This window comes from Trachypithecus francoisi, unplaced genomic scaffold, assembly GCF_009764315.1.
Source record: "Trachypithecus francoisi isolate TF-2019V2 unplaced genomic scaffold, Tfra_2.0 Lachesis_group3, whole genome shotgun sequence".
Lineage (NCBI taxonomy): Eukaryota > Metazoa > Chordata > Mammalia > Primates > Cercopithecidae > Trachypithecus > Trachypithecus francoisi.
This window is the reverse complement of record NW_022681468.1, coordinates 84,588,872-84,604,998: the sequence shown is the minus strand read 5'-3', so window position 1 is coordinate 84,604,998 and position 16,127 is coordinate 84,588,872. Positions and strand designations below refer to the sequence as shown.

Here is a 16,127-nt window from a genome sequence, read left to right as displayed (position 1 = left end):
TTGATGCCTAGGAATTATGAGATAAGCAAGATAGTGTTAAATCGTTTTTTAAAAGAGGAGGTGGTGTCACCATTAGTTATTTAGGTTACTTAATAGGAGAAGCCCTCCAGAGCCTGGTTAGTTTCCTAGATGGGAGGAAACTCTTGTCCATTGAGAGATTCTGAGAGGCAGGATTTGCCAGATGAAGGAAGAGGGACACATGAGAGTGACAGAGAAGTACCGAAAACTCCAACCAAAAAGTGAGTTCACCAAGGAGGGGCTAAGGTTGACACAGAGAAGTGTGGAACAAACACCCTACAATGACCACATCGACTTTTTCTTCACCTACTGTCATTGTCCCCTTTGTCCTCAGCTAAAGTCTCATCTCCTCACCATAGCATGCAAAAATATTCCTTATCTGCCCCTTATTCATATCGCTATTGTATCACTTGTAATTCCTTCTTATTGTTGGGATGCATGACACTCCTCAAGGTTCTCACAGTAGCGTGCTCTAACTTGGGACTTAGGCACACACTATCTTTTCCGCTCCCTTCACATAGGTAGTGCCCACTTTTCCTTCAGGATTCAGTTCGGAGTCTTCACCTTCAAGAAGGCTTTCCCGATCCCTGAGGGCAATGCTTATACTTTTCAGAGCACCTACATTATGTTGTATTGTCTGATTTCTTTTTCTCTCCCTTAGTAGTCATCCTGTCTAGCACACTAAAAGTGATAAATACCATAATTATTTTCTGAATGACTGAGGCAGTTTGAATGGATGTTGCCAAATCCCCCTGACTGAATACATTGTTTCTCTGCTTGATCTTTTTTGTCTGACCCTTGTGCCCACGTGGCTGGGACTTTTAGGTCAAGGGACCATGTCATTCATTATGTAATATGGGTGTAATTTCATTATTAAAAAACTCCAAGAAGCATTCATGCCTGTTTTTGCTCCAGGATATCATTTAGATTTATTTTGTTGATTTATGTAGTTCATTGGTTTGGGATTGGATTTTTTTTTTTTGGTATGAGGTCACGGAGGAATTTTTATTGTTTGTTATAAAATCGTTGATTAATGCAGGACTTGATCTTTAGTGTGCTTGTGTGTAATGTCTATGTATTGCAGTCTATCAAACAGCAACTCTCTCTAAAGGCCTTTACAGATTTTCAAGTATCTGAACCAGATGATAAAATAGATAGAGGGATGGAATGTGTTTGTTTCACTCTTTTTGTTGAATAGGTTGCTTGATAAAGACTTTTCACTCTATGCATGGTTTGAGATGCATTTATCTTTCATTTAACTACAAAATATCTTTGTAATGCAAATGACTATTTTCAGAAAGCAATTAACATGACAAGAGATTATTATAAATAACATGTGAACATTAATAAGTTTAACTATTTAATCTCTATCAGAAATTCCCCAAGGAGATTTTATCTTAAGTATTCTCTGAAACAACTTAATTCATATGTTAACTTTCAAGAATTATTAGTAGTAATAATAATAATATTGAATATATCTGGCTCTTCGAAGTCTGTGGAAAATGTTAAACTTGCCCTTTGCCGACCAAGAATGAAGAAATAACAGATTTTTATTGCCTGAGTTTCAGGAGGACACTGATTTATTCGAAAATGGATGGGAAAACTAAATCTTATTTCTGTGGTTAGAATATACAGAAAAGAGGCCGGACACAGTCGCTCTCACGCCTGTAATCCCAGCACTTCGGGAGGCCGAGGCAGGCAGATCACGAGGTCAAGAGATTGAGACCACCCTGGCCAACATGGTGAAATCCCATCTCTACTAAAAATACAAAAAATTAGATGGGTCTGGTGGCGGGCACCTGTAGTCCCAGCTACTCGGGAGGCTCAGGCAGGAGAATCTCTTGAACCTGGGAGGTGGAAGCTACAGTGAGCTGAGATTGTGCCACTACACTCCAGCCTGGTGACAGAGAGAGACTCTGTCTCAAAAAAAAAAAAAAAGAAAGAGAAAAGATAGAAAGAGTTGAGATTAAAATTGTGCATAAGATACTAATTATGCCAGGCGCGGTGGCTCACGCCTGTAATCCCAGCACTTTGGGAGGCCGAGGCGGGCGGATCATGAGGTCAGGAGATCGAGACCATCCTGGCTGACATGGTGAAACCCTGCCTCTACTAAAAAAAATACAAAAAAACTAGCCGGGCGAGGTGGCGGGCGCCTGTAGTCCCAGCTACTCGGGAGGCTGAGGCAGGAGAATGGCGTGAACCCGGGAGGCGGAGCTTGCAGTGAGCTGAGATCCGGCCACAGCACTCCAGCCTGGGCGACAGAGCAAGACTCCGTCTCAAAAAAAAAGATACTAATTATGACCGGGCGCGGTGGCTCACACCTGTAATCCCAGCACTTTGGGAGGCCAAGGCGGGCAGATCACAAGGTCAGGAGATTGAGACCATCTTGGCGAACATGGTGAAACCCCGTCTCTACTAAAAATACAAAAATTAACCAGGCGTGGTGGCAGGCGCCTGTAGTCCCAGCTACTTGGGAGGTTGAGGCAGGAGAATGGCATGACCCGGGAGGCGGAGCTTGCAGTGAGCTGAGATTGTGCCACTGCACTCCAGCCTGGGCGACAGAGTGAGACTCTGTCTCTTAAAACAACAACAAGAAAAAACTAATTATGAGCTAAAGTAATTTTCTTTTTTTTTGTGTGTGTGAGTGATGCAGTCTTGCTCTGTTGCCCAGGCTAGAGTGCAGTGGCCTGATCTTGGCTCATTGCAACCTCTGCCTCCCAGATTCAAGTGACTATCCTGCCTCAGCCTCCCGAGTAGCTGGGACTACAGGTGCGTGCCACCGTGCCTGGCTAATTTTTGTATTTTTGGTAGAGACGGGGTTTCACCATATTGGCCAGACTGGTCTTGAACTCCTGACCTCATGATCCACCCACCTTGGCCTCCCAAAGTGCTGGGATTATAGGCGTGAGCCACCATGCCTGGCTGAGCTAAAGTAATTTTCTTTGTTGATACAGGAATATAAACTAGTATGCTTCTACTTAGGCAAATAATATATTCATGAAATGTTTTATGAAAATCAATTTTTGTATTTAAAATCAGATAGAACTGTACCACTGGGGCAATTATTTGAAGGACTTCCATGATGCATACTTACCTGTAGTGAAAAGTTTATCCCTAATTTATCTACTTTGTCAGTCTGACTTTCCCCCTGTTGTTGTGCATAAGTCTGGTTTCATTTCTCCCAGGCTCCCTGTTGAAAGAAAGCTCTTTTTACCCCTCTACGTTCTGGGTTCCCTGCCTGGGACGAGGCAGGAAACTGAGATGGGTTATAGCTCGTCGGTTTGAGGACAGGTTACCTTTCCAGGCAGACTTGGTAAAGAACGGTGGTTTCAGCTTGGTGTTTGGTGTTCAGAGTCTGCAAAGGAAGATAGTTTAGACTTCCAGAAGGTAGATTTTTGGAGAAATATAGAGTGTGTTTACAGAAGGATTGGCTTTCTTGGCAAGAGAGGTGAACAGTCTGGGACCACCTCAGAGGAGACAAAAGAAAGACTGGGCGTGGTGGCTCATGCCTGTAATCCCAGCACTTGGGAGGCTGAGGCAGGAGAATTGCCTGAGCCCAGAAGCTTGAGACCAGCCTAGGCAACATAGTGGGACCCTGTCTGTGAAAAACCTTTTTTTAATTAGCCAGGTCTAATGGTGTGCACCTGTAGTCCTAGTTACTCAGGAGGCTGAGACAAGAGGATCACTGGAGCCTGGAAGGTCAAGGCTTCAGTGAGCCATGATGGTGCCACTGTACTCCTTCCTGGGTGACAGATTGAGACCTTGTCTCAAAAAAAAAAAAAAAAAAAGACAAAGGTAGAGGCCACACTTGTGTATCCTCTTGTCCCTGTCCCTTATCTTCCAGATTTGTGTCATTTTATTTTAGGTCTGTTCCTCTTTTTCAGCTCTTGAAACTTAGGATATTTAAGATAAGGAAAGTTAAATACAATTTTAGTATATCTACTCTGGCTAATTAGATAACCAAAATATTCTAAAATTTCCCAAGTTTTAGACTGTATTGGATATTCTCCAACTGGATAGGTCAGAATTTAAATAATCAGAACACATGAAAATAACAAAAAGTTAAAATTCAATATAAAAAGCATCTGAAAATAAGAGCCCAGTGACATCAGAGAATAAACAGCGTATTTTTACAAAGCAATTATCCTGGAAACTCTAGGAAGAGACTTTGGGAATGGGGTGAAAGAGTAGCACTGAGAAGGTAAGAACAGGGAGGGTCAAGAACACCTTCAAGGGACCTCTATGGCATTATGGGATCACAGGATAAGCTGCTTTCTATGCCCCTACCCTGCTGCAAATCAAGCTAGTTTGATGTGAACACATTTCTTGCCGTGTATTTGGAGAGGCGCCGAGGAGGGCAAGCCTTTATCCAGCAATTTGAAACTTTAGATTTCTACAGTGACCTTTGGGATCTGGACTACTATGCGACGTTTATGAAATCTTGAAAATGAGGAGTGAAGGCAGCATTGCGTTGGACACATTAGGATCAAAGGACTCCTGTTTACCCCTGTGACAAGACTCAACCCGCATCTGCTTCCAAAAAGAAGTTTCACCTTCTGTCATCCTTCATTCAGAGTTAGACATCCTGGTAGAGCTAGGGCAGAGTAGAGGAAACAGATAGAATTTGAGGTGGCCTAGACATATTTTATTGAATTCACAAGAGGACATTCTTTCCTAAAACCAGAGGTTAAAAAAAGAGCTTGCTTTAGAAAAAGTACTTCGTGCCCTCTTCGTTGGAGAAGGGAAAGGCTATGAATCCAGCCTTTCTTTGTGTTTGCACAATCACTGAAGAATGCTCTTTATAACCTCTATGACTTTATTGCTGCCCAACTCTGCCTTTTATCACTGCCCTAATAAAAGGAGAACATGAAAAGAAAATAATGTTGTAATTTTTTTTTTTTGAGTCGTTTTCTCAACACAAAAAGAGTTTCCCCAAATTGGAAAAGAAGGAACTTAATTCTAGCAGTTTGGGAAAGAGTTGAGGAAACAGATGGAGAAAAGAGATGGATTAAATTAACACTCGGACAAAATAATGGAAAGTCTTAAAGTTCCAAAATTAGTCTGCAGCCTTGTTTTGAACATAGCTGGTGTCAGGGCTGCTTTTTCCATTCTTTTAGACTCACATGTACAGAGCTGCACAATTGTGGAGGAGGTTGGCTGTCCCTGAGTGCAACGGTCCAGCGGATGGAGAGATGGTTTTCAGAGATTCAGTCTAGCCTGCTATGAAGGGCTCCCACATCTGTTTTGGAAAGGCTTTATAATTTTTTTTAGGAGTTTGGCCCAGCAAATAAGTGTTCAGAATCTGTCAGAGCACCTGCCTTTTGGGGTCCGTGGACAAGTGTGACTTCTGTATATATTCAGTTATATTTTATATCAGTTTCCATCAGCTGTTGCTTTTTTGGATTAAAAGAAAAAAAAGACACTGCCAAGAGATTTGAAGAAAAATTCTATCCTTGAGGGAAACTCTACTCTGGAATATGTCCCTAATGAGATCTTTCCTCCCCAAATCCTCATTATTTTGTTTTGAGAGAGAGCTGGAAATGTTTCTAGTAGGATCCCTGGAAAGGGAACTGTGGGGAATAACCTCATTTGCATGTTATTTGGATGACCTCTAATTTCTTAGGGGTGTTATAAAGTCCCAACTGATCCCCTTCCCTCCCCAAATACTCATCAGTATTCCACCATCATATTCAGGTTTCTGTTCAGGCATCACCTAATCAGAGAGATTTCTGTTGACTCTCTCCTTTCCCTTTCCTATTTTATTTTTCTCTCAGCACTTGCCAGCATTTGACATACTGTATTTACTTGTTTGTTTCCTGCTTGTCTCCCTTCACTAGAATATGGGCTTTGCTTAGCTTTCAATCTCCAGCTCTATTAGCACAGTGCCTGGCATGTAATAATTTCTCAATGTGTACTTCTGAATAAATTAATAGTCGAAACTGCCACACATGTTAAATGCTGTGGGCAGCAAAAAAAGCTGTGGTTTCAAATATAAATCTAATGTTTAAAATTTTACCTGGAGTAGATCTGACGTCAAATTGATCCTCAATTGACCTGCACATACCAGGGCAAGTAGCTTTGGAAATCCATTTATTCATTTTTCATATTTAATGTTGGGCAGGGCACAGTGGCTCATGCCTGTAATCCCAACAATTTGGGAGGCCGAGGCAGGAGGATCGCTTGAGGCCAGGAGTTCAAGACCAGCCTGCACAACATAGCGAGACCTCATCTCACAATAAAATACAAAAAATTAGCTGGCGGCCTGTATTCCTAGCTGCTTGAGAGGTAGAGGCAGAAGGATTGCTTGAGCCCAGAAGGTTGAGGCTGCAGTAAGTCACGAACCTGCCACTGCACTCCAGCATGGGCGACTGAGAGAGACCCTGTCTCAAAAAAACAAAACAAAACAAAAATTCATGTTAATCTAGATAACACTGGGAAATTGACTATAAATGAAGATATGAAGCCTCCAGTGTGATAAAAGCTTCAAGAGTTTCAAGAACTTCCCTTGTAAAATGATGGAGCTGGACAAAGAGTGGATGATTTCTAAGTTTCTTTTTAATTCTAAAGTGAGAAAACTTTAGGGGTGTGTGTGTGTGTGTGTGTGTGTGAAGTTGCACTGCTACATTTCACCACAAGATGACAGTATCATCTTTATTGAAACAAAGTACAGTTGCTATATGGAGTAAATAGAAATAAATCCAGAGAGATCATGAGGGATATAAATTACTTTGGTAAAGATATTATATGTGAGGCATTCATTAGTTTGGGAAAACTATGTATCAAAAAGAGTTAACTTCCTTTTGTAACACATGGGAAATAGTTTGAAATATAGGTTTCTTTCTTCCTCCCTCTTTTCCTTCCTGTTTTACACCTAGTCTTCCTCCTTCCTTTTTTATTCCTTCTTTTTCTTTCTTCCACATTCTCAGTTTATTATGTAACAAATTCCAAGTCAAACGAAACAGAGATGTATAAGAAAAAGTTAACATTTTCACCATTTTCTTTTAATTTCACTCCTCTGAAGTAACTGATTTTTTTTTTTTTTTTTTAGACGGGGTTTCGCTCTTGTCACCCAGGCTGGAGTACAATGGTGTGATCTCAGCTCACTGCAACCTCCGCCTCCTAGGTTCAAGTGATTCTCCTGCCTCAGCCTCCCGAGTAGCTGGGATTACAGGCGTGTGCCACCGTGCCCGGCTAATTTTGTTTTCTTAAAAGACATGGGGTTTCACCATGTTGGTCAGGCTGGTCTCAAACTCCTGACCTTAGGTGATCCACCTGCCTCAGCTTCCCAAAATGTTGGGATTACAAACATAAGCCACCGTGCCTGGCAGTGTCTAATGTTAATAGCTTTTTTCTCATTTCTTCCTGTATGTTCCTATATATACATGCACATACAGACATACAAATTATGTTTCTTTTGAACTTTAATATCTGATCATCTGTTGGGGAATAAATTTAGATGGTTGAAAACTCTGTCTCTCCCTTATTGTCACAAACACCACCACCACTACCACCAACACACACAGACACACACACATACACACACCACCTCTAATTGCACCCTTGTTTCCATTTTTTCCCATCTTGAGAAGAGAAACACTTATGGGGAAATTGAATACTTGGCCTTATGTTATTCCCATTTGCCTTCTTTGTTCTTTATACATTATGCTTTTTCAACTTTACCAGAACCACTTGGATTAAAACTTGTGGATTTCTCAGTAGGAAATATTCATGTGAAGACACTTCTGTAGTAAGAGAACCTATAACTGCTCCTGTAGAAGGAAGCTGAGAGTCATCCCTTCAAGAAAGGGGCTCCTCCCCTTGTAATTCTACTGGGTTTTGCATCCAGACTGAGCTTCCTTCCCTCACCCACATGAAGTGTCTACCTTCTGCAGACTCCAGTGGCTCAGGAACCGGGGATGCAGTGCCAGGCTCGTGGTGTCCTGCAGCAGATGTGGGGAGCTTTCCTTCTTTATGTCGCCATGAAGATGGGAGGTAAGTCTCAATCTAATAGCAAATGCTGCTGGGAGTTTTCAAAACAATTTTCTTTCAGCTAAACGATTGCCATTTCTGACACTTGTAACAAAAGAGTATTTCTTAATAGATATTTTCTTTATGTGGTGCTAATTGTTATTGGATATCAAATAATAACTACTGCTGCTGCTACTTTGCTGCCATTTATTCCTAAGAATCTCCCCTTAATGGCAGTTGTTTTGTGACCACATGGAGACATCATTTTTAATAATAATGAGGCCTCCAGGAGTCCTGCCCTAGTAACAGTCATGTGTCATGTCTTAGGCACTACAGGACAAAACATTGACCAGCCCTCTGAGATGACAGCTATGGCAGGAGCCATTGTCCAAATCAACTGCACGTACCAGACATCTGGGTTCAACGGGCTGTCCTGGTACCAGCAACATGATGGCGAAGCACCCACACTTCTCTTTTACAATGTTCTGGATGGTTTGGAGGAGAAAGATCGTTTTTCTTCATTCCTTAGTAACTCGAAAGGGTACAGTTACCTCCTTTTGAAGGAACTCCAGATGAAAGACTCCACCTCTTACCTCTGTGCTGTGAGAGACACGGTGACTATGAGGTCTCTTCAGCTGCAACAAAATTCAAAAGGCAACCACAGCAGCAAGAAGTTATATTTCCTGAGTGTATGCCTGCTGTGAGTTAAGACTGAGGACTTTGGAACCAGACTGCGTGGATCTGAGTTTGCTACTTTCTAGTTGGGTTGTCTTAAGTCAATCACTATTTTTTTTTTGTTTGTTTATTTCCTTATCTATAAAGTGAGAATAATAGGAGTATCTACCTCACAAGGCTGTTGTGAGTTATGACTCTCTATGTATATGATCTATATCTATATCTGTAGTTATATCTAGTGTTACTCAGAGACGTAGTGGCACACAGTAAGATCTATTTAAGTTTAGTTATTTCAATTCCAGTCTTGAATTTTCACTAAGTATTATGTGGTAAGACCCCTGGGACTGGAACTCAGTATTTCTCTACCCTTGGTTTGTGGAAGGTGAAATCCTGACCACTATTTGTATCTTGTGGGTCTAAAGCTATTAGATGGAGTTTGTCGTTCATTCGGGTGGATTGTTGCTCTGGAAGGATCCCTGTGGTGACACTCATTTCCTTTGTGGGGACTCTGAACTTTGGAAATCCAAATGCAGATGCTTCAGAGTGAGATGTTAAGTATGCTGATTAATTATGAAAGGCTCTCTTCATTATGTGCATCCTCGATAAATAAATATAATCTTAACGTATTTCGGAGGTTTATAACTCAGGCTAGAAGTGAAGTTTAGGGGCTTTAGACTTGGGGAGCATGAACATAATCAAGGGAGTCTGTAGAAGATGGGAAAGAAGAGTGAACATAAGCAATTTGGTGCAAATCTGGGTGAGGCAGGAGAGCCAGTAGGAGATTCCCATGAAAAGATGTAGTCAGTAGGCATTAAGTACAATAAAAATTTATAGTAAATGTGAAGATTTTCCTTTCCTGCTTTATAATTCCCTTCAAATCTTTTAATGAAGTCTGTTAAATGCTACAACTTGCTGTCAGCTAGGTTTAGAGAGTACATCATTGTGTGTGGCTACCTCCACATGAGAGGTAGCTCAGAGAGCGGAAGCTGATCAGAGAGCGGAAGCTCAAATTGCAGGTTATTGGGACATCAAAAGTGAGGGCCGCTCCAAGTTAACATAGTTACATGGTCAGTCATATGCTACATATTTTTTTTTGGAGTCAAGGATTAAACCAAATTCTCTTTGGGTGAGGTAGGAGTGCTTTTTCATTCTAATTTATAAAATGAACATTTGAGGTGGAATTTGAACAGACATAGTCATACTGGAAAGTAATCTTGACAACATGAATCCAGGCCACTGAAATGTTCATGTTCCTTTTGTCTAACAATTCATTTTTTTGAGCTCTCATTTAAATAAATGCAGGCGAGAAATGAGGCTTTGATTTTTCCAGTTTACAAGGAAACCAAAGAAGCCATAGAAATGATATTTAAGGACTTTGGACTTGGTGAGTATGAATTGTTCATATAGTTATCAATTAGGGAAAACAATATTATGCAAATGATATTGTGAATGCTATGATCAATGGAATATTTTAAAGTTGTATTAGTTTCTATTCCTGCATAACAAATTACCACAATACCCATATATTAGCTTGTAGTTCTGTAGGTCATAAGTCCAAGCAAGTTCAGCTGAGTTCTATGCTTAGGACATAACCATAGTTAAGTCGAGGCATTGGCTGGGTGAGTGCTCAAGTTCTCACCCAGAGTTCAGAGTTCAGAGTCCTCTTCCAAGTTAATTCTTTAAGTTTTTTTCTAATATGTATATGTGTGTATATATATATATGACTGTGTCTTGCTCTATTGCCCAGGCTGGAGTGCAGCAGCATGATCTTGGCTCATTGCAAGCTCCGCCTCCTGGGTTCATGCCATTCTCCTGCCTCAGTCTCCCGAGTAGCTGGGACTACAGGCACCCACCACCATGCCTTGCTAATTTTTTGTATTGTTAGTAGAGACGGGGTTTCACATGTTAGCCAGGATGGTCTTGATCTCCTGACCTTGTGATCTGCCCGCCTCAGCCTCCGAAAGTGCTGGGATTATAGGCATGAGCCACCATGCCTGGCCTACTTTTTATATATTTTTTAAAATTTAGAGACAAGGTGTTTCTCTGTTGGCCAGGGTAGAGGGCAGTGGCATGATCATAGGTCACTGCAGGATCAAATTCCTGGGCTCGGGGAATTTTCTCACCTCAGCCTCCCAAGTAGCTGGGGCTATAGGCACACACTACCATACCTGGCTAATATATATATATATTTGTAGAGACAGGGTCCTTCTATGTTGCCCAGGCTGGTTTTGAACTCTTGAGCTCAAGTAATTCTCTGGACTCAGCCTCCTCAGTTGGGATTATAGGTGCTTTTTTTTTTTTTTTTGAGATCGAGTCTTGCTCTGTTGCTGAGGCTGGAGTGCAGTGGTATGATTTTGGCTCAGTGTAACCTCTGCCTCCTGGGTTCAAGCGATTTTTCTCCCTCAGCCTCCCAAGTAGCTGGGATTGCAGGTGCCCGCTATCATGCCTGGCTAATTTTCCTATTTTTAGTAGAGACGAAGTTTCATCTTGTTGGCCAGGCTGGTCTCGAACTCCTCACCTCAAGTGATCTGCTCGCCTCAGCCTCCCAAACTGCTGGAATTACTAGTGTGGGCCACTGTGCCCGGCCAGTTCTTACTATTATCAGAATTCTAGTCCATGTAGATGTGGGACTAAAGTTCCCATATTCTTAATATTTGTTGGCTGGGGGCATTTCTGAGCTCCTTAAGGCAATCTGCACTCCTTCTCATGTGAGTCCCACCATCTTCAAACCAACAATAGCATGTCAAGTTCATCTCATGCTTGGACTCTTTCTGGCTTAATCTTTCAAAGTTCATGTGTTTTTGAGGTCTCATGTCAACAGGTACATAGATATCTCCCTTTTAAAAAGTCAACTGTGGGCCGGGTGTGGTGGCTCACACCTGTAATCTCAGCACTTTGGGAGGCTGAGGCAGGTGGATCACCTGAGGTCAGGAGTTCGAGACCAGCCTGACCAACATGAAACCCTGTCTCTACTAAAAATACAAAAATTAGCCGGATGTGGCAGTGGGTGCCTGTAATCCCAACTGCTTGGGAGGCTGAGGCAGGAGAATTGCTTGAATCCAGGAAGCGGAGGTTGCAGTGAACCGAGATCATGCCATTGCGTTCCAGCCTGGGCAACAGAACGAGACTCCATCTCAAATAAATAAATAAATAAATAAATAAATAAATAAATAAATAAATCAACTGTTGGTTCAGCGCGGTGGCTCACGCCTGTCATCCTAGCTCTTTGGGATGCCAAGTTGGTGGATCACTTGAGGTCAGGAGTTCAAAACCAGCCTGGCCAACATGGTGAAACCCCGTCTCTACTAAAAATACAAAAAAATTAGCTGGGCATGGTGGTGGGCACCTATAATCCCAGCTACTAGGAGGGCTGAGGCAGGAGAATTGTTTGAACTTGGGAGTGAGCCAAGATTGAACCACTGCACTCCAGCCTAGGGGACAGAGGAGACTCTGTCTCAGAAAGTAAAATAAAATAAAATAAAACAAAACAAAAAGTCAACTGTGCCATAGAACCCAACACAATTACCAGAGTAATACTGCATCACATTCAAGATTCTGGGGATTAGGGCAGGGAATCTTGGGTCTATTTACTGAAATTTTACCTACCACATAGCAAATAAAGGATGTTAATTAAGACTGCATAAAAATGGTGAACTGCTTATGATATAACAATGAATCAAGAAAACCAGGGTGCATAATTGATTAAGCAGAATAATCACAGCTGTGTGAAAACTTCTGGGCATAGAAAAAACAGGGAAAGGAATTACAATACTCTCTCTTTACTGCATTTCCCTTACTCAAAGTCTTAGTACGGGTAGATTTTCTTCTCTCTCTCTCTCCCTCTAGTCTCTTGACTAGGATTGGAGGGTGCACTTCCAAGATGGCTTGCTCACATAGCTGTTGGCAAGAGTCCCCAGATTCTTATCACATGTCTCTCTTTATAGTGTGTTGAGGGAGAGAGAGAGAGGGAGGGAGAGAGAGAGAGGGAGAGAGAGAGAGATATTATATAGTCCAGCCTCAGAAGTGTTATATCATCACTTCTACTGTTTTTTTTCCCCCAGCTTCTAACATTTTTCTCCTTTTACGTATAACAAAGTAGAAGAAATAATATAGGATTCAAACTGCAAAAGTAATTAATCAGTAGAATGTATATACACACAAAAAAATCCCCATAAGAAGACAAGCTTATTTACAATGAAGAAACACATGTACATCTAAGATAGTTCTCATATAAGACATTTAAAAAATAAAACATATCCTACAATGGACACCACTGTTTACAGCAATATTAAAGGGGAGAAAAAAATACTCATTTAATACCACAAGGTAGAGGGTCAGTGGAATAAATTCACAAAACTACATTACAGCTTGTTAATCCATTTAATAATTGCTCTAAATATGTCATATTTTTGGCCCTCAGAGGAGGTCCATTCCTACAGATTTCAGATTTCAACTACTCTAAATTTCTAGCTACTGAGAGGTAGAGGATGATTATTATCATGATTATAATGATTATTAGAAACACACACACACACACACACACACACACACACACACACACACAAACTCACCAAGGAGTTACAAAATCTGTGGAGACCAGAGGCCAACTATGATCACCTCATGTCTGCTCTCACCAACAGCCTTGCATTTTTCAGAGAAATATCTAAAAAAGTAGTCAGACACCAGTGTGGTTATTATCTCCTATGCCAAACCTATTGGGACTGAAACAAGCAGTATTACCATAAATGAGAACATTGAGGCTTACCTTTCAAGGCTTATTCTGGTCTCAGAAATTAATTAGATAAGATTATTTTCTATTGAAATGAATTTTGGCTAACATAAAAGACTAGTCCTTTACTAGCTAGTCTTAGGGTAAAGGTCATACACATGAGTCTTAACCTACTCTCTGTCATAGCTAAAGTCAGCTGAAGGTCCAAAATTAGAAGTATGCCAAAAATGGCCGGGCGCGGTGGCTCACGCCTGTAATCCCAGCACTTTGGGAGGCCGAGGCGGGCGGATCACAAGGTCAGGAGATCGAGACCATGGTGAAACCCCGTCTCTACCAAAAATACAAAAAATTAGCCGGGCGCGGTGGCGGGCGCCTGTAGTCCCAGCTACTCAGGAGGCTGAGGTAGGAGAATGGCGTAAACCCGGGAGGCGGAGCTTGCAGTGAGCCGAGATCGCGCCACTGCACTCCAGCCTGGGTGACAGAGCGAGACTCTGCCTCAAAAAAAAAAAAAAAAAAAAAAATCCAAAGTACAATCGTTTGGAAGCCTGCCATGAAAAAGCCTTTAAGGATGTACTAACTTGACGTATAAGTGCAAGGGCATAAGAGCTGTTAAATCTTCCTCGTTTGGGAGAAAGGATCAATGTTCCCTACAAAACGCTAAGTTTTGCCTAAGGGAGAAACCTACATATACTAGGGTATAGAATTAATTTAATTTTGTTCCATCAGGATCCTTTTTCCACGGTAAAAAAACAGTGAGGAATGAATTTTTTTTTTTTTGAGACAGAGTCTCGCTCTGTCACCCGGGCTGGAGTGCAGTGGCGCGATCTCAGCTCACTCAAGCTCCGCCTCCTGGGTTCTCGCCACCGCGATCTTTTTAGTAGAGACGGGGTTTCACCGTGTTAGCCAGGATGGTCTCGATCTCCTGACCTGTGATCTGCCCGCCTCGGCCTCCCAAAGTGCTGGGATTACAGGCGTGAGCCACCGTGCCCGGCCGAGGATGAATCTTAATTGGTCTCTTCATCAGAAGTGGTAAATTTGGTCTCTGTATTCATGAAATCAGACAGTTTTTAAGTATGCAGTGGAAGCAGACAGTAGAATAAGATTCCTGTAGCCACAGACCACTACCTGGTATCAAACTAAAAAAAGGATCAACTTAAACAATTATCCAAAGTCACTTTAACTGTACTGAAGGGTAAAGTTCACCACTATATTATTTTAAAGAAAGTTGTCTAAATGTAAGAATTCCATTAACCCTGGGTGAGAAAAATCAAAACAAGTCATACTCTCTAATGAGTTATCCAATGAGAATGAGAATGCTTTTAACTATATTTGACTCGCAAACACTTACTTGGTAAGTGTGAATTTCTTTCTTTCTTTCTTTTTTTTCTTTTATCCCACTGGATTTAGACTATTGAATAATTAAGGGCAGAATGAAGGAGAACAAAGAGCTACTTCTTCAACATTTTAGTATCTAGATAGTATAGTAGAAACTGTTCCTAGGGACAATGTATATGCCATTAATCACATTGAATAAAGCCATGAATTATTCATTTTTCTTTTCTTTTTGTTTGAGAAGCTTGTTTATCTCCCTTTGGCCTTTCCAGTGTGGTTTGAAATGATTCCATGTTGGTTTAGTTGAGGAAGCAACAGTAAGAAAGTCACTATCAGGTAGATGAGAAGCAGGTTGTGGACTTGCTGTCCCATCCAAACAACTGCAGCAAGATAAATGATCATGGCCATGAAACACATTTCAGGCTTTTCTTCCTTCAGTGTGAAGATTTGTTTCCACCAGTCCATAGCTCTGCATCGTGTTTTTAGGAGACTGCTGCAAATGTCATGGAATCTTTGCTGTTGATCGCTGGTGCATTTATTAGAGCCAAAAATGTTAGGTGCTAGAATGGAAACAAGGTAGTCAGCCAAGCACCAAAACATAACAAAAGAGGAAACAGCAGACAGAACAGATGGATCTAGATAGTAGATAATTGAAACACCAAAGAAACCAAGTCCATGGTGGCAGGTGAAAACCAAGCTCTTTCCCATAATAAGACTTTATCCACCATCAACATCACTTTTCCCCATTCTTGCAGCTATTGTTCTAAACTTGCAGTCTCTGCAGCCAGCAAATTGATGCTGTGATTACCTCCTTCTGCCATCATCCCTGAGGTCCTGTCTCAGCAAGCACAAACCACCCTCCGACTCAACCTTCCTCCTGAGATCCACAGGGCGATTCTGGCCACTTCTGCTGTATTCTGTTGGTTACCCAGATGCACCTTTATACAGTGTAGAAGGGGATTGCACAGTGGCATGAATACCAGAGATGATGGAGATCATTGAGGTCATCTTGTTGACTGGCTTCCATTTACCAACTCCTGTCAGCCATTGGTTGAAGGATATTAATTTTATTAATTACCAGGGATATTAATTTTCTAGTATTCAGGGTTTACTATGTATGGGGACAAAGAAAGCTCCAGTTGCCAGAAAGATCCCCTCAGGCACAGAGCTGGGGAGTTGGGCCAGTATGCTAACACATGAAAAATGTTAATGGGTTATGCAGAGGAGGGTAATCAGTCAACTTTTCCACTGCTTTGATACACTCTTACCTGACATTATCTTTGCTTTGTACTGTCATTGATTCCTCAAGGTGGTGGCTGATTACAGTTTCTTTAAAAAACAAAACAAAACAAAAAAACCTCAAACAGAATTAGTCAGATAAGTAGAGTCGCTGCTGCAGTTGGTT

The 16,127-nt window shown here is 41.5% G+C and overlaps 1 protein-coding gene across 1 annotated transcript; it reads right to left on the bottom strand.

Annotated features, from left to right (window-relative positions):
• Positions 1-14,971: 14,971 nt before the first annotated feature.
• LOC117070019 (ADP-ribosylation factor-like protein 6-interacting protein 1) lies at positions 14,972-15,430 on the bottom strand. The gene has a single exon (XM_033188630.1). The coding sequence runs from the start codon at positions 15,428-15,430 to the stop codon at positions 14,972-14,974; it is 459 nt and encodes a 152-aa protein (XP_033044521.1).
• Positions 15,431-16,127: the final 697 nt, after the last annotated feature.